The 20,063-nt window shown below is 39.9% G+C and overlaps 1 protein-coding gene across 1 annotated transcript in view; it reads right to left on the bottom strand.

Moving 5' to 3' along the window:
• Positions 1-1,671: 1,671 nt before the first annotated feature.
• The window catches only part of atg5 (ATG5 autophagy related 5 homolog), a 33,019-nt gene continuing 14,627 nt past the window's right edge, over positions 1,672-20,063 (bottom strand). The window contains exons 7-8 of the mRNA XM_084358057.1: positions 18,240-18,357; positions 1,672-3,472 (exon numbers count right to left, since the gene is read on the bottom strand). Coding sequence (XP_084214183.1) covers positions 3,336-3,472; positions 18,240-18,357 — 255 coding nt within the window. The 3' untranslated portion in view covers positions 1,672-3,335. The remainder of the gene's footprint in view (positions 3,473-18,239; positions 18,358-20,063) is intronic.

The following is a 20,063-nucleotide window of genomic DNA, read 5'->3' as shown; positions in this document are numbered from 1 at the left end:
GAGTAAGACGCATTATAACGACATGTGAAAGATGTGTGTTTTGACTAAGAGCTAGAAACTGGTCAGTGCGATGACCCGACGGCAACTTTTCCACTCAGATTCAGGGAAGGAGAGAAAAAAAAAAAAGAGTTGGAAATGCGGCCCTGCAAACAATTTATGTTTGACTCATTCAACCTAAACACCTCACTGAGCATCTGACATCCCCCCCCCCCTCCTCAGTGTGTTGTACAGTACAGGGTCGGACGGCGGCTCGGGAAATCCCATAAAAGTGAGTGTGTCAGCAAGATGACAGAGTGAGACAGACTCCTCATCACTGCGTCTAGAGCTGCAGTGTGTATACAAACACACAAACACACACACACACAAACAAACACATGCCGTACCCCACGTCGAGCCACGGGTCTTGACTCAACACCATAAACCCCCCGCCGTCCCATCATGCTTGGCGGCGGCATCAGCGGTGAGGAAGCCTGACGTGATGACATGATGTGTGTGTGTGAGTGACATCACTCACACAGCACACACACACTTTAAATTAGCAGACTGGCAGTGTGACAAGGGATGAGTGTGTGAGAAGCCAGGCACACGCACACACACACACACACACACACACACACACACACACCTGCGGGGGGTTATAAACGATGTCTGTAATTATGTACACACACAAATCACACACTCACACTGTACGGTTTGATTCCGCGAAGCCAGGCTTGCTCACGCACACACGCACGCACGTGCACACACACACTCACGCACACACACACACACACAGTGACAGAGCAGCCCTCAGGCCTGTCTGACAGGACAGTTTAGTGGTCTCATTAGCAGCGGGTGGAATGCCAACAGATAATTAACCAGGAGAGATGAAGAGGGAGAGGGAGGGCGAGTGTCAGCAGTAAAACACAGGAGAGCGAGATGCTCTTTATGAGGTGGATAAAGTGAAAAGACGATTAAACACCAGAGGGGAAGGAAGCTGTCGTTAAGTCTGGTCTGCCGGGTTCAAACCCAGAAAACCAGTCGAACACTTTCACCTCCTCAGGGAGGAAAACAGGTGAAGGATGATGATGCTCGTATGATAGTTTGTTGGATTATCAACACGTTTCATGAAAAAGACCAAAACCAGTTTGAGACTTTGTTTCAACATTTGTAAGTGTGAAACCACTGGACATTTATATTTAGTTAGCGGTGAAAAAAACAAACGGATATTTTTTAATGACATGTCCGGTCATCTCCAGCTGCGTTTGTAGCAACAAAACCAGGTATTTTAATCCAAAACATGGTCTTTTTCTGGCCCTAGCCAACTGTTTTTTCTGCCTAAACCAACCAGACTAGAACAGTACACACAGTGCACAGTGTCATAACACAGAATTGAAAATTAAACATAAGGAAAAGTAAAGTTACAACATATCTGTGGTCTGCAGAGACATACAGTGCCAACATTTATTCTGGCATCTGGGTTGATGTAACTGCCTATAATGTTTATGCTTGGCTGAGGTGGGAAAGTTGGTTATATAAAGGAAATACAACAACGCGCAGTGGAAAAATATCATGACACAAATGAAAAGCTGTCAGAAGATGAAAACATCAGATATGTGTGGAGCCGTGACGAAACTGTGAAACGTGTCGGAAGTTTCTGGTCTTCTGAAATAATAACTACATTGTTTGACGTATATTTGAATCAACAGAGTTTTATTTGGAGTAACATTGCTGCATGTTTTAAATCGTAATTTTATTTCAGTATGAATGTAAAAAAGACGCTGATACACAATGCTTAAAAAAAAAAAAAAAAAAGAGTGATCGATTAATTATGGTCACAACAACCAGCAAAGTAAACTAACTAATGTTCTGTCCACAGACATACATCCTTCTGCCACTTTGGTTTCTGTCCACAAACTAAGACTTGACACCGAAAAGCTTAATGTCAAACGTCTGTGGCCCCCAACAGCCTGCAGACTTAATGCTAATCGTTCCTGCTGTCTCATTATCTAAGCTGAGTTCTTAAACTGAAACAAAACCAGATGCTCTTTTAAGTTTGGCAGCAGACAAAGAGGCTCGGGCCAAATCTGACAAAAACAGACAGTAAAACGGCTAAACTGTGTTGTATTGATGGAGATAAATCAACACCTGCTATTGGAAACATGTGTGGAGCTGTTCCACGTGACCCGCAAACAAAAATGCTTTCGTCTCATAACCAGCTGGTTTACTCTCGACAAAGACAACAAAACAAGGAAAAGAAAAGGTGCAGATTTGAGGGGAATATATCATTTTTAGCTCCTCCATTTGTTTTTGACGGCTGTGATATCCCATCACCCGCAGAGGAGCACGTAACCGTGAGAGGATACTAACTCGAGATGTGAGAAAGTGGTGAAAAATGAAGATAAACAAACATTAGCTACATTGTTTTTGAGTTAAAGCTGAAATGTAATGCTAACTCAAGGTGATAGCACGTCTACATCTTGACTGCTCGTTAAGTTGCTTTTTTAAAATAACTCATAATTAGATGATACTCTCAACAGTGGCACCGAAAGCTCAGTCCGAAACATAATGTGTCAACAGCTCGTCCTCTTCTTATTCCAGCTCACGTTCTCAGATGAAGCCCAATGTCAACGCCATAAAGTTAAAAAAAAGAAACCAACAGAAGTTCCTGGAGATGACGACATGTTTGCAGGCTGTGGTGTAAACTCAGAGTCACTTTGTCCGTCCGGACGTTTTAGCAGGACGACGAAGATGATGATAAAAAAAAACGCATGAACTTGGTAACTAAGGCAACTTCAGCAGGACTAGATACACCTCTCCTCAAATCCCAAACAATCCTGTCTCCACGTCCAACAGGACAGTCCCTGTGTCTTGGACTAGAGGAGGAAGAAGATGTATGGCAGGATGGAGGAAAGAGGAATCAGTTCACCTCGTCTCCTCCCCGTGGAGATGTTTGTTCGTTTGTTTGGAGTAGCATACGAGGAGGAGAGGACGAGAGTAGAAAAAGGAGGCTCATTCAACCACCTCTTCACCTCCAGAAATGTCTTTCTTTTTTGGAGCAAAGGAGGACGAGGAGATCTTTTCATCCTCGCATCCTATAAACAAGTTTTCTGAGAGGAGAAGAGGAGGAGGAGTTGTAGGAGGAGTAGAAATATAAATAGACAACAAGATGGAGTAGGAGGTTTGTGATCTTCCTCCTTCACATCCTCTGTTTATCGTTTCAAGATTCTCATCTCCTTCTCGTTAAAGAGTCTGTTAGTTCCACCTCCGAGCGGTACCGTTTTCTGGAGTCACCCAGCCGGCTGGCGGGGGTCGGCTGGTTGTTACGGTGTCGGTGAGGTGCGGTGGGCGTGGCCTCAGTCGGTGGGTGTGGGGATGACGCAGATGTGCAGGAAGTTGTCCGGGTGGCTGAGGTGTTCGCTGAGCCACTGCAGAGGTGTCTCCAGCAGCGGTTCGATACCGTGGATCACCACCTGGTTACGCTTCTGCTCACCTGGACGGAGAGAGAGGAACAATTCATTAAATAATAATAATAATTCGCTTTTAATTCATTTATTTGAACTCACTTTTACTGGAAGGCCGACCATGTTCTAGCTTGTTTTTTTGGTCGTGTGGTCTTTTATATTTTTTCTAATCTAATCATATCCAGAATCTTTTTAAGTTTCTCTGTTTAATTTTGAGTCACAAAGGGAAAGACGAGAGAAGAAAACGATAAGACAGTCGTCAAAAGAAAGCTGTAAAAAAAGGATTGGAGGGTAATATTGATAAAAAGAGGAGGACATAATGGGAAGAAACAAGAAAAGGGGAGAAAAGGATGAGAAGACAGAAAGCAAAGAAAAAGAAAAGAAGAGGAGCGAAGAACGATCAGGAGAGAGATAATTAAGACTGGTACAGGAATGAATAGTACCGATGAAAGGAGGAAATGACTAAGTTCATAAACAGCACATGTAAAGAAAAAGTGGAAAATAGTTGGAAGATAAAGGAGGAAAAACTAGGAAAAGGAGACAGACGGTTTGAAACAAGAAGAAAGAAGATAAAAAGACGAAGATGGTGGGGAGAAAAGAGGAAAAGAGATGGTTACATGAGGTGAGAGAGACCACATCAGACACGACAGTAATACCGCTGCTGTGGTGGGTGAGAGAGCGAGAAGAGAGAAAGTACGGGTCTAAATGTGACTGTGTTCAGTTATGAAGCAGAGTCGAGTGACAGTTGATTGTTTTTGTGTTGGTCGTTGGCAGGATTCGAATTTTAAACTTTCACTCTGACAGTTAGTACTTTCAGACGATGGCCTCCTGTGACTGACCCCGCCCACCGCTTTTAAAAGGCCACGACCGCAAATCGTCCGTTACGAGCAGCGACTTTCTCGACCTTCCGGCAGTCGTGTGATTTTTTTTTTTTTTTTTTTTGCACCGTGGAGATTTCTGCAGATTTAGAGGCAGTCAGGGAGCCTGAACTTCAATCAGACACACATGAGGCAGGAAGAGTCAAATACTACTGTATACTGAATACAGTAGTTGCATCATGGGAAATATAGGATCCAGTTTTTTCCTTTTAAGCTTGACCCTAATGAAGAACTTAAAGTCAGGATTTCTCGGCCTCTGCAGCTTTGATTTTGACCTATTTTTGTGTTTTCTTGCACGGCTCCCAACTCTGTGAACTTTGCAGAAGTTCATCGAACACGCTGAACTACCTCATCAATGTTAATTCATGTTTTCTGTGCCTTTGTGGTTTAGGTGTTGAGCCACCACCCCAAATCCAGCAGAGGACCTTCGTTGCGTTTCTCCCTCCCTAGTTTCACAATCTAAAAAAAGCCTAAAAAATACCTCAAAGACAGATTTGTATTGTAGATCGATTGACCTTTGAACCTTTGAAATCCCTTCTGACACTAAAATGCTGCTTTTGACTGTTACAGGCCTTTAAATAAAGATAATACATTTCACAATTTTCAAAACTCCAGGACTTAAACACATTATAGACACATTTTAAAATGTATTATTTCTATATTTTTTACTGATGTATTATTTTAATCTGGTGAACACATATTGATGAAAATTAAAAAACAGAAGTATTTTAATGCTCAAACTGAAGTCAAGCTGATTTCAGGACTTAAAAACCTTAAAAAGTTTAAATACCCAGCATGCACACAGGTTATTAACATTTTCTATTATTGATCTTGTGTTTTAATTCCTAATAAAATTCTACAAAAATACTTAAAATGTCCGTAATGTTTAAAAACATTGTCTTTATTTTTAAATGTAAAGGTGACGACTCAAGTGATTCTGTTGACATTTTGCTCTGTCTTCACTGGAAATCAGTCAAACTTAATAAAAATACTCACCTGTTTAAAAACAAATAAGAATTTAATCCCACCTTACAGTTAATTCATGTCTTCAGATAAATATTTTTGCAGTTTTGCAGCGGATGGTGACAAATATTTTGATCAGCCGTAAAACAGAAACTTTCACGTGTTCATTAATGTGAAAACAGTTAGTGCAGCTGTCTGCGGTTGGGTTAGTCTGAGAGATTCATTATTTTTTTATTCAGGAAATCATATTAAATTAGAATAAATATAAAAAAATACATCTGTGCGTCTACGTGGAATTTTTCAGCTTCTGGTAAATTATGAACAACGTCATATATAGTTTTGTATATGACGGCTGCTGACTGTGTATGCGTGACAAAGACAACCGATGGGAATTTTTCCTGCTATTCACTGTTGACCTCACACACGCACAGAGACACACACATGCACGCACTGGGTCGCCCGCATTCACCCCATCGAAACGTGACATTTCAACTCCACGTAATATCAGGAGGACGGTTGAGACCGAGTGTTAACTGACGGTCTGTGAAGCGGCTCCACCCTACACCTGCTCACTGAGTGGCAAACAGCAGCGTGCGAGACACTAATGCCAGGAAACAATGAGCTCAGCAACAGGATTTCTTCAGAAATGTACAGATGTGCACATTTAGGCCAGAGGTGGGTGTAGGAGGTGGGCTGCCTCTGCTGGTGGAGACAATACTGCAACATAACAAATTCAACAGTAGTACCAATATATGGTTATATGCATGTAATATTAATAAAATTATTTATTTTATATTCGATTTTTGCAAATATAGGCCAAAACAGGGTAAAAGCTGTCAGCTCATGGCTGCTAGGTTCCTGATCAAGCCAGAATGTCTCATATTTATCAGTTTAATTGATACTTTAATGTACTTAAGAAGAGGAAGATCACAGATGAAGCTGAAAGGTGAAGCGTGGACAGTCGTTGCAGGAGGATTAAACAGGAAACTGTTCTACTGGCTCACCCAACTGAAGTTAGCTGCATGCAGGATGTTATGAATAAAGGCTGCAGGTGAAGAGTGCACTGATTTCTCATGCTGAATCTCAAAATAAACCTCAACCGTGTGACTTTTTTTTTCTTTTTTAAATTTGAATGCGGCTCTGGTGATTTTAAAACTTGTCGTAGGATGGCTCAGGCCACGCAGGTGAAGGGAGGAGACACCCAGTTATGAAAACAAATGACTCAAAACATAATTAATGTGTGAAAATCTACTAGTGACAACTTTTTTTCTTATAGGAGGCAATTAACCTTTCTTGGTTGTTGGTGGACTGAAAAGAAGAACAAAATTCTGTCATTAACTTACAACAGTTAAAATCAATTTTTAACTAAGAACTGTTTAAAGTTGTAATCCTCGAGGTTTTAGTCCTGGTTGATTTGGCGACACCTGTAGTTCCTGGTGGTAACAGCAAATATGGTTAAATACTACAGGCAGCAAAACAAACTAATGTCTTTTTAAAAGGACGTCTGGAAATAATTGGCCTTTTTCCATCATTCTGTGAGAAATGGCGAGCCCACAGTCTGCTGCACACAGCACGAGTCTATGAAGAAGAGAGCACAGCGACAGGACTTAACTCTAATACTAATTGGAATAATTCAAACAAACAAAAAATGCCGAAAATGTCCACTGCCTTGTTTTGTAGATGCATTTTTTAAATTAACAGTAGCTTTAAGCTAAGGCTCCTTGACAAACACATAGCGTTTCCTGTAGCTACTTCACAAATAAAGTCACCTTGTCACTTGTGTCGCCTGTTAAATGCTTTTAATGTGAAGCTGCAGCAGAAGGAAATGGTACAAATACTGCAAAACTTAAATCACAGGCTGAATCACCATTTTAAATGAAAATCTTTGAGAGTGTTACTTTACAGAGTTCAGAAGTTTGAGGACTGCGGGCGGAGCACTTTGTTTTGCATTGTTGGCTTACTGCACTAAAACCACCGAGCCACAAGCCGGAAAAAAAGTAACCCAGCTAAAATTCAACATACACTGTACTGGTGAGATTTCATCTTGATTTAAAGGAGTCGGGTTACTTTCATGTGTTTTGCAGCCTTACAAGAATATCCAAGATAAGGGATTTTACAGTTGGAGACTAGAGAGTGCATATTCTGAACAAACCACGGTGCGACTGTGAGTTGAACTGCACTGCTGGGAGTTAAGAAGCAGCTGAAGCATGAAATGTAAGAAGAAGAGTAGGAGCATTACATTTACTGTGGCAGAAAGAATGAATGAAGACGGTATTAGAGTGAATTAAGCAATGACAGTGTCAGGGAAATATAAATATATAACAAATTAAATTAAATAAAGATATTAGATTAAGTTTAGGATGTAGGTAAACAGTAGATTATCAACCACTGATAATATTCTGTATTTAATTAATTTCACCATTTCAAATTTTTTAATCAAAGCTTAAGTAATTGTTTGGTTGTGAATTTGAATGTGAAGAAAAACGAATCAGATGTCAGCAAAACAAAACCAAGGCTGCAAAATTCAAAGTAAAGTGGATTTTAAAAATACCAACAAAAAGAAAATACTTTTAATCTGGAAAAAATGTTAAAAGCAGAAATTATTATATTATTATATATATTATTATCATTTCTTATTGTTTCCACTGTTTTACTGTTTTATTTTTTATAACTACAATTATTGTAATTACTTACTCATCGCAGGCCCTTTTTAAAAAGGTGCTCTTACAGTGTACATTTGTTTTCCACTTGGCTTTTGCTCATCTTATTGTCAGAAGATAAACTGGAGGGCTGCTTTTAAAAGTGTAACAAATGATGAAATCACGATGCGAGCGAAGTTGTGAGAAAATGCTCATTTTTAGCTCTAAAACACCGAAAGTAAAAGGTGTGATCCTAACTGTATGACAGCAAAAGTGAGAACACACTTTCTCTGGTTCACACAGGCACACACACAAACACACAAACAACACGCGCACACTCATCGATCATTTCTGGGTGGCGTTTCTTACCCATCTGTAACCTTCAGCCCTGGCCTGCCTGGTAAGGCGAGGCGAGATGTGGGCGTAGTAGGTGTACTCTTCCAGTCATTATGAGAAAATGGGGGAAATTCACAATGGGCCACGCCCCCCGACACACACAAACACACACACACACACACACACACTCACACACACACACCCACACACCACTCAAATACATTTTACTGTAGATCATCCCAATAGCCACCTGCACCAACAGTAAATTATGCAGACGCACATACAGTCTTACTCGCGCCCACGCACACACACTGAGAATTTGGAGAAAAATGCGGGAAGAGAGGAAAATCTGTGACAGATAAGGTCAGTCTGGGTTGTGCTTGGTTTACCGTATATTGGTCATCATCATAAGCATGATTTCCTGAAATAAACACTGAGTTTAATTGCTGTGACTGATCAGAACAACAGATTTGTCAAACTGTACATCTGAGAAACCAGTTTTCTTGTTATTTCTCACCGATGGTACGTTTGTGTCATCTAAGGCAGGAAATAGTGCTATTTTTACCATTTCCAGTCATGTTAAAGAGTGAACTTCTAAACTTTCACGTCTCTCACAATGTACCTCACATCAAACCATGTTCAAAGACCCTGAAATTAAAGACTTGTTCTGCCCTCTACAGCACCTCCCAGAGTTCAAAGTCAAATCATCATTTTAAACTCATTTTAAAACTGAACTGCTTAAATTGTGGTATTGTGCTTTTTTTTTTCTACTTTTCAACAAATTTTACAAATAATGTTCAGTTTACTTGTCATGAGGAGGACAGAAAACACAGAGTTAACACTTGGTCTGTCAGATGATGTCATGAGGGTTATTTCCACCGGGGCTTGGAAACTATATGTTTAACGTGGCCAAGTATTTAACATGACATTAACATTACAAATTGAGGGTGTGACTGCTGCTGCAATTGTTAATTAAACTTTAAAGAAAAGCAATACAACACCACTGTACTACCCTGTTAATTAATAACCACTATGATCCTTTTCCTCTCAAATCAGCTCTGATTCTTAACTGGTTTCATTCAAGATTTTTGAAGCGGCTTCGAGCAGAAATGTTGTAATGCAAGAATGCGTCATTAAATTGGGTGGGCGAACCCGAACAGAACCGGTTCCATGTTATTAGTAAAGAGGAAACAGTGAATCATCTAATAAATTCTCTTATCAGTTTCATCATTAATAAAAAACAGAATCCTGCTCCCTATTTTATGTCTGACATTAAAATACTACTGTATAAAAATAAATAATAAAAAAATATGTGTACATGTGTGTATATGTATATATATGTACATATATACATATACACATTTATATACATATACACATATATACATACATATACATATATGCATATATACATATACATACACACACACACACACACACATATATGCGCATACATATATGTATATATATGCATACACATACATATATATATATATACATACATATGTGTGTGTGTGTATATATATACAGTATACACACAAACACACATATATACACACACACAAACACACATAAATACATATATATGTGTGTGTGTGTGTGTATATATGTATTTGTGTACATATACATATACGCACACACACACACACACACACACACACACACATATATATATACACACATATATATATATATGCATACACATCCATATATATTTACATATATTTACACACACACACACACACACACACACACACACACACACACACACACACACACACACAGTTAATTGTGGCTTGGCAGCTATTTGAGATTCAGTCACAGTCTTTAAATGAAAATGATATTAGTATTAGTCACATTTCAGTCATTCATAGTTTTAGTCGAGAAAACGTCAAAACATTTTAGTCCAGTTTTAGTCGAATAAAAGTCACATTACATTTTTTCATCATCTGTGAGTCATCGCTCCGTCAAAATGTGTTGTGTTATTATTAAATGTGTTACGTTAGTTATAAATGTTACAGCGACATTCTTGAATACTGAGCCAGCACTATTTTGAACAATTATTATATTTGTATGTATAAGACATTGTATGGTTTGACTGTTATGGAAATCTTGAATAAATGAGCTGCTGCATTTAATCATGGACACGGCTCCATAACAGCAGTGGACTATCATGCAAATATGGGCTCTGTTGAAGCACTGTGTCAGTTTAGTTTACAAGTTGTATTCTCTATAATCCTACTAACATCTCGTTGTGATGTTTTTATGGATGTAGCTAGAATAGGAGCACATTCAAGTATGTAAAACTCATGAAGTAATGGTGACTTGTTAACCACACTGAGGGGGCTACCGAAGGTCACAGCCTCCCCAGTTTGTGGCTGGAGATCTACGTTTGGTTCTGTGATTACAGGTTGAGACCGCCTGAAGGCACAGGTACAGCAACCGTCAGCAGATCTGTCATGTGAAAGCAGACAATAGTGAGGAATGATAAACAGGAATAGAACATTTACAGAGGTGTTTTCCCAGTTTGACTAATGCTCAGCTCTGTGATTCATTAAAGCGTCACAGTGTTGACCATTAAGAGCAGGAAAAATAGCGTTAGAGACCAACAAACACGCAAAACACACAATCTATATCTGGGAGAAATCAGCTTCAGGCATATTTCCATAAAAGGTTTACAAGGAGTGTTTAAAAGTGTTAAATCTTTGTTGTTTTGATCCCGTTAATTCAAGTTAACCATGATTATCTTGTAATGTGAAACTATGTTCTGTCACGATCCAAATTTAACTACAGTGCTGACTGTTAAGTTAATTTCAAGTAAACGCTCAGTTGTCTTCGCTTGTTGTCACACTCGTCAGTAACTGCTCAACACAGAGGCATCAGTCGGTTCATTACATGTGACAAAGACCTGACTCATGAGATCAAATCATAGGGTAAGAAGGATGAACCGCCGATGCTCAGGGCTTCTTTCTTAAACCACATCAAACTGTTTAATTTTGCTAATAGAAAATGTAGTTTATAACATAGTTAAATATCTCGTAAGTGAAAGTTGCAGACTGGAAAAGTTGTAGTAAGAACAAATCCCAACAGAACCGGCTAACGAGGCCGGACAGGGAGCGAGCAGTCTGACAAAAGGAAAGTGGAGAGGCACTTTTTTGCCCAACCACAATCAAATTATCAATAACTTGCTTGTATTGTATAATAGCAGCCACTGTTTGAATAAAAATGGTTTAATTTGACGCACACACACAGACACACTCAGACACACTCATACACACACACACACACACACACACACACACACACACACACACACACACACACACACACACACACACACACACACACACACACCCACCCTGTGGTTGAGCCGTACACAACCGCCGGCCAAGAGGACATGTTCTGTCAGCCAAGCAAAGCCAACCACTATTTAGGAATACCACAACGCTGCGCTTTCCTCACAGCAAAACACACAGACTGACTGCATGACTGGCAGCTGGTCAGACTGACTGACTGACTAACTGACTGACTGACTAGCTGACTGACTGATGGACAAAAATAACAACTGGCTATCGACTGAGTGGCTGACTGGTGGGAAGTCCAACAGGCATGCAGCACTGTGAGAGAGAAAACTGTTGAGTGCAAGTGCAGATTATTTTTTCATTACTGATTAATTTGATTATTTAGTAATTAGATAAATCAATTAGTCAGTCGACAAAATGTATAAAAGAAAAAGTGATTCTCCAGAATTCTCCAGAGCCGAAGGAGACATCTTAAAAGTGTTTGTTTTGTCCAACCAACAGTACAAAATCCAAAGATATTTAATCAAAACAGAGAAAATTTCAGAAGCTGACACCTGCAAATATTTAGTGTTTCTTCACGGATTCATGATATATACTGGACCGACACCAGGAAGTTTATATTATCGGATATTGATTGCTATAGGTGAAAATATGGCCGATAAGTAGAGCTGATAATAATCTACAAACTCGCATACGGCTGGTGGCTGTTTGCACCATGAAAGTTGGTTTGTGATCCACCAATAAACACAAAGAAGAAGAGGGAAAAAGAAAAAGACGAAGACAGCTTAAATTTGCAACACAGGTTCCACAAGATAACGATATTTTTACACAACAAATCTTATTAGAGCTGTGGAAGATTAAATCATCCATCTTTACTCGCTTCATCGAAGCCTTTCTGACCCTCAGGTGTTCAGAAACTTAAAGTTACAAACTTTTAAAGTACTCAAAGGTGAAATTATTGGTTATCTTATCAGTATCGGCCATCAGAAGCTGGTAATTAATGGTTATTAGTATCAGCTGAAAAAAATCCATAATGTGCGTCCTGTCATTTGATCAACTAATTTGATTGACTAACGGATAAAAGATGTTTTATTTTAGCAACAGTTGAGCTGCATGAAAAACGAAAAATAAATTAGTCAGCAGTATTATAAATGGACTCAGCAGTATTACTAGAAGTACTGGTGCTACCACTGTGCGCGATGCGAGCAAAGCTGCTCTGGATTCAAAAAGTGTATTTCCATTTGCAGCTCACATTTTGCAGGCAGCAACATTTTGCACGCCTCCAGCGCACCAGCGTTACTACTGACTCAACGCTGCATTCGAGTTTTTTTGTGAAAAGGGATGACTTTGTTTTCTTCAAATCCTGTACTAACTCGCCCACTGTCGTCCACAGTGAAAGTCCCTTTTTCATAGATATTAAACAAAATATTGCTGACGCAACAAAAAAAAAAAAACTCTCCACGAGAGCTGAGACTGACAAAGCAAGATGTGGATATTCAATTTATTTGATCATTTATGTGTATTATTTATTTTATAAATGATGTGTGAGATAAAGTTAAAGGACAGTTGTGCACCAATAATTTCTTTTTACAACTAGAGAGCAGATCATTTATGAAATTTCTCATAATTTGTGTAATGCCAAACAATTTAAAACAGTTTTTTAACACATTCTCATACTTATAATAACACAACATATTTAATATGCACTTGATACTATAATTCACCTGTAATTTCCCTCATATTTTCTGTTTCTTCATATTGTTATTCTACTTCTGTTCACTCCACATCACCCATTGCATGTCTACACCCTGGAACTATTGCTGGGTAATGTTTGAAATGTTTTGACGCCTGCGACAAAAGAAGGCAAAGTTCTTGCAGCCATACAAGAACTTAAAAAAGAGGAAATCTAAACATTAAAATAGGCTAAAATCTGCAATTTCTTTATTGAAACTAAATATTTGATTCCAAAATAATCACTTAGTACAGACGCATTTCAGTCGGTACCAAAAAGTTTGACATCTCGCCCTACCTCACAATTTTATTTAGCTTTTCCCTCGCTATGTGTGTATGATTTACCTCGTATACAGTCCTCTGAGACGAACTTGATTTTGGAAAACAAAACTAAAAGTATAACTGACTTTACTAAATGATTGTAATCTGACGCTATAATTAGACGAATGACTTTGATGATATCCTGTGAAATGTGTTCCCAATTTTCCCGCTCATTTCAAGGTGCACAAGAAAGTCGAAATCTCTCCCTAAACGTCTCTCGGAATACAAACCAAAACACTCGCAGGCGTCGCAGCCTTTTTACAGTAAACTTGTTCCGATTGAATTAGAAAGCAAAAGATTACTGCTGACCACATTTTAATCAACAATAGACTGAGACTGAACCCTCGAGAAGGCTTGCTGAATTCTGAATTCCCCTGTCTGGTGCACATCGCGTACGCCTGCGCACATGAACCATAACCCACGATCTGCTGTATCAAAACAGCCACTGAAACCCACACTTCCCCCTCCAACCTCTGAAGTGAGCCGACCCGTTTGATCGGCACAACTTGTATTGGCTCCTGATGCAGCCTGCATGAGGAAGCCTGAAAATAGTGAGTGGGCTGTACCACAGATGTGACGGGGGGGGGTTAGATGCTCAAAGTAGCGTGTGGATTTGTCACTCAAAGAGGAGGGATGGGTAGGGGTGGGGTTGTTGGCGTATGTGGAGGGGGGGGTGTTAAGATGGGGTGGGGGGTTTCCTCGGATTATTCACAAGCAGTGATCAATGCAGGGGTTTTTCATAATTGGGTTCGCCTCCGATATAACCTGAAAAGAAAAAAAATCTTTCCTTACGAGAATCGTCTTTCAACACACGTGTATCATGCGTGGGCACATTCAGCATTTACGCTGTGATTTTTGCAACAGACCAAAGCCAAATCTCTGCCAAAACCTTGCACAATAACACACCTGGGTCAAAAAGACAGAAAACAGAAGACAGACGTCAGAGTTGACCACTGGTTACGGTAACATGTTTTTGGTTTCTTTCCCGCAGCAGGAGGGGGGAGGGGGATGGACAACAGCCTCACTGCAACACAGACTTTTCGGTCAACGCTTGAGAAAAATTTTGGGAATCCCCTTCTTCTTCTTTTGTCTTCTTAATTCAAGCCACCCCCATTTGTTTGCTGCGACTGGTTGCTGGGTCCCACAGGGGTCAACACCAATCTTCTCTCAGACATAACAGAGGGGAGGGTTGTATGAAAAACCCTGTTATTTGAAGTTTAAAAGATCACAGACTGACGTGGAGCACCCCAGATTTTCTTTTTTGTTATATGTTAGGGTCCCGGCAGAAAAAGAAAAAAAAAAAGTCCTCTGAACTCTTGAACAATACTACCAGCAAGATCCAAGCACCACCGCCCCGCCCAGTCCCTGAACACACGTCCCGGTCTCTCTAATCCAAACACACCGCCATAATCTCCAGCTATCACTTGACTCATCTACCAGCCGAGGAAGAGGTGGATACCAAACAAACGACAGGAGACAAAAGAGCACTTTCACCTTGATCCGCCAGGCAGGCTGGCAGACTCCTCTGGGAGGGAGGAGAGCAGAGAAAAGCAGAGATTTAGCGTCAAAGACATGAAAGACGTCTACGGCAGACAGGGAAGATGTTGAAGACTACACCTGAGAGAGCGATAGAGGATCAAAGAGGAAAAAGAGGAGTCTTAGATCAGGCAAACTACAGAGGAAGAAAAGAACAGGAAATAAGGAAGAGACTGTTTAGTGGAGAGAGAGATATCCTCTGTCACGCAAATTTTACAGCGTAAATTAGATTAATTTAAACTGGGTTGGAGTCGATTAGTGTCAGAAAAAAACATCCACGAGAAGGAAAAAGAATACTTGAATTACTTCCTAGTACTTTGGCAGCCGTTATTGTTTAGATATGTCAGCTGATGCCTGTAATTCATGCTGTCGAAAGCCAAAAAACTGAGAGATTTACTTGGCAGGTTTCAAATGCAACAAATAAAGGCTGACGAACCACGACAGAGACTTCAACACAGGATGGATTCAGATATTTCCTACTGAAAGAAAGTTTCTTTTACTGAAAGACTTGCCTTTGAATATCACTATGACAACATTTACTCTACACGTTTTGATCTACAAATATGCACAAATGATTTTCTGCAGAGCGTTTACACCAATTCACAGAGAGCGGATAAACCAGAGAACATCCAAGTTTCCATTTTGTCCTCTTGGCTGATACTTTGCATTACAAGTCAAAGCGTTTTATTGTCATATGCACAGTTAAAAAATATATTTTCCTGTGCAATGAAGGTCCTAACCCTTCCTTTGCCTTCCACTCTGAAAGCTGTTTTACGTGATATTAATTCGAAGCTGCAAGAGCAACGATGAGCATCGACTAAAAGTGAGAAGCCTGCTACCTGGACATTACAAAGAAACATGCAGGAATCCTCAGAGCTCAGTGTAGCCAAGTATTTTACTCACCTAGAGCCACTACTGGAACCTCACATTAATTAGTTAACATTAATGCTTGGCAATCAACTTCATGTAAGGTTTATAAAATTAAAAATGCATTGTTTTGTTATGAAGTCCAGATATGTGCAGAGCAACAGGTGGTTTGCAAACTGCAATTGGTTCCAGTAAACATTGATTTGGTGACTGGAAGGTAAAAAGAAATGTATAAATAAGTGTTCGGTATGTTTATAAATGTTCTATTCAAGTATTAATTAGCAGAGTGTAAGTATTTTCAAAATGTGTTTATATGTCAACATAACAGGATGCTGTGCAAAGTCAATCCATTACAATCATGTGTTTCACAAGGTGTTGAACCTCGCCACATCCTTGCTTGTGAGCGACTGAGCCTTTCGTTGATGCCCCTTTCATACCCAATCATGTCACCATCACCTGTTACCAATGAACCATCAATGTACCTGTGTAATGATCCAAACAGGTGTTTTTGGAGCATTACACCACAACTTTTGCTGCCCCAGTCCCACCTTGTTTGAAAACAACTTGCTGACTTCTAACAACAGCATTTAAGAGACTATTTAAACACTTCATAGGCCTTTTTTCAGGTGAACCAATAGATTGCATGACAGTGAGTGAAAGGACAGTGATGGTGACAGACTGAGAGTGAACGTGGGACAGAAAGGAGGGCAGACAGACAGACAGAGGAGGAGGAGGGACGGGGGTGTTAATGGTTCTGTCTCCCCCGTGCAGGTGAGTCTCCTGCGGGTCCTCTGTACCAACACACTATTGTCTCCTTATCTACTTCCTCTCTCCTCCTCTGCAGACACTGTCTGTTTAGACTGCCGCTCACCCTTTCTCTCCCTCCTCTCATCTCTTCTTTCATTATCACCACACCTCCACCACAGCTGCAACTCAACCGTGTGCCACGAGTGCACAGGGTGTCTATGCCAAACCTGCGGTCCACATGTACTGTAGGGCTGCAACTAACAATTATTTTCATTATCGATTTATCTGCCGATTACTTTAATCGTTAGTCTATTAATCGTTTAGTCTTTACAACGTCAAAAAGTTTCAGATAGTCTTCCAATAGATTCTTTTGTCCAACCAAGAGTCCAAAACCCAAAGACTCTTCATTTAACTGTTTATTTAACAGAAAAGCAGCAAATTCTCACATTTAGAAAGATGGAACAACATTTCGTACAGTTCTTTTGATTGACTAATAGATTTATTGACTAATCGTTTCATCTCTAATGTCCCGTCTACTAAAAGGTTAAGCCTTTGGATGCATGGATACATGTTTATATGTATATGTACAGTAATCTATCAGTTTCCCAATGTTTTGCACGTTGCTGGTCTTGACAGAAAACTGATACTGACAGTCGGCGTGTGTTTGTGTGAATGTGTGATATTTTGCACCCAGTCTTCTGTGATTTAGATGTTTTTTCATGGACTGTTCTCGATGTTTATCCGGAGAAATCAAATGTATTCATCTGATTCAGTTTTGTTTGTTCTGCCACGGCACAACAATCAATTTAAGCACACCAGGGTTGGGAAAACAAAATGTTAAGTTTGCATTGATTAGTAAGATGTTGACAGATATAATACTTTAAAAATAACCTCAGCAATCACTTATTGAAGAAACGAAACGTTCTCCATCTACCTGTTTAGTCTCCGGCTCTAGTTTCCTCTCGTTCTCTTTCCATGTCTCCTCACTCACTATCTGCTTGTTATCTCCTTTCCTCCTCCCACATCTTTGTTCACTTGTTCTGGCAACTGCACCTATTTTCCATCATGTGCCCCCCCCCAGCAGTGGGAGTGTTATCTGAGAGTGGATCTCTGACATGCCTTGCATGGCTGTGTAAATAAAATAAGAGGAGTTGCTTCTTTTCTTTTCTTCTCTCACTCCTGGAAGATGACAGGGCCTTTACTGCATTTGATAAGGAAACCAAAAAATAAAACATGGCTGCTTCTGTACTGTACTTCTCACTGCTAGCTGCTGATTATGTCTGGCATGATTCAGACGTGAGTGGGAGTGACATTTTGGTCGCACTAACCTTTGCGACATTGATATGATCATTGTTGTATATTGTTTAATATTATCATTTGTGTGATCACAGTAGGAGATGCACGCAAATGACTTAACACTATGCTGATGACGAGGCACTAACTGAACCCTCCTTGTCAGTGAGTGTGCAGACATACCGTCGTTTGGTAAAGCAGCTGGGTACATCTCCTTCATCAGGTCACCAAGTGTGTGCACGTTGCCTTCAGGTGAAACGGGGCGAAACAGCCTCTGGATGAACGGCCTGTCGCTCATCGTCTGTAATGAATTAGAGCATGCTGAATTAAAACGCACAGCAACACAAATATATTGTACAGTGTATGTAGTAAAGCACAGTTACAGTGTAGTTATAGAGCAAACTTAAAGGAATCGTTCCAGTGTAAGGGGCTTTTTGTATAATCTAACGAGGGATGAGAACAGGAGGGGAAATGTCAGCCACCGTCACCGCATCCAAAGTCTCGAAACTCAACTTGAAACACCACAGAGGAGCTGCATTTCTCATCGTCTTTATCAGACTTTTGCATCTTTTTCGGTGCAACTGACATTTATCCGTCCTTATGTTTGGACATTGATCGCCATGGCAACGATGTAAGCGTCGTGGCATTTGGGTCGGCCCTACTGCACACAGTAGCTCATGTTTAGAGCTCGTTTTGAGCTGGCATATTTGAACAAATTCAAATGTGGAGTTCACTTTTCTCAGGATGGACTAAATGTTGCTGATGGTACAGATTTGGATTTGTAGTTTTGAATTGTCACATGTGAAGATAACAGACTGACAGATTGTCTTTCAAAATGAACCATATAAGAAGTTTTCCAAATCTGGAGTTTGTGAGTGTTTCCAAAATGCATAAAACCTTTACAGTAAGATTAATTCAAGTGTTTTCTGATGTGCCACTTCTGTGGATACTCCATACTCCAAGGTTTGGTTCAGTTAAGGCAACTAAATCTACTTGATGAAGGTGATAGACAGATTGTGGTCATAGTTATAAGAAACCAATGCAAGCTATTGACAGGATATAGGACGTGTACGGGGACTTCTGTGTTAAAATCAGATGATTTGTTTTTAACAACCATCTACTCGAACAACCTCCCCGAGAAGTTTGCACTACTTTGATTTTATGGCATTTACACTTGTAACACCGAGCAGCAAAACTCTTCAAACCCCGACCAGTTGATCCATCATTACTAATATATTTTACACAGCTGATCTTTGTTCAAACCCAGATAACTTAACTTGAAACTCTTGTTAAGATCCCACGGTTTCCAAAAAACACAGATTACTTCAGGTTGAATCACATCGATGCGTAAAGCAAGTTATGCTAAATGGCTCCTTTTTTTATGGCATAGCCATAAAAAAAAAAAATGCGGTTCAGGACATACACGTTTTACTCATCAAGCAAGTGACATCAATTAAAGGAATTCCTGGAAAAAGCAGACGAAATATCCTGTAAGTGGGACGATTTCATGTGAGGTAACAACAGGGGAAATTTTAAGGTGATGAACTGAGTTCAAAAGGTTACAATTGTGGGAAGAATCTGCACCAACATGCACGACAATGCTGTGAAAGAACAGTTTGCTGAGCTGAGCTGGGAATGCGGTCCTTTGATGAGCCCGACTGCTCAGAATGTAATATTTAGCAATCGGCAACAATTCGACAGATGTTACATATGACGCTGACATGCTTTACTGATCAGAATCAGCCTGGAAATCATTAGCTGCAGCGAGTCAGCTTTTACGCAGACCGAGAACACCTCCGGCCCTCAGACAGACAGAAGGGTGGAGCAACACACGATATTAAATGTGACATTCTCCATTGTTCCCTGGAAGAAAAATCATGTTCTGTCTTTTCACCATTCCACAGAAAACCTCTCTTGAAGTCAAGTATAGTTCAAGTATTGTGGACGCAAACTGGACACGAAATGAATAATTTCATTGCAAAAACATTTTATGTTTTGGAATAAAAG

This window comes from Pagrus pagrus (genome assembly GCF_965226575.1).
Source record: "Pagrus pagrus genome assembly, chromosome: 7".
Taxonomy (NCBI): domain Eukaryota; kingdom Metazoa; phylum Chordata; class Actinopteri; order Spariformes; family Sparidae; genus Pagrus; species Pagrus pagrus.
Note: the sequence above shows the minus strand (reverse complement) of the source record. Positions and strands in the feature narration are given on the sequence as shown.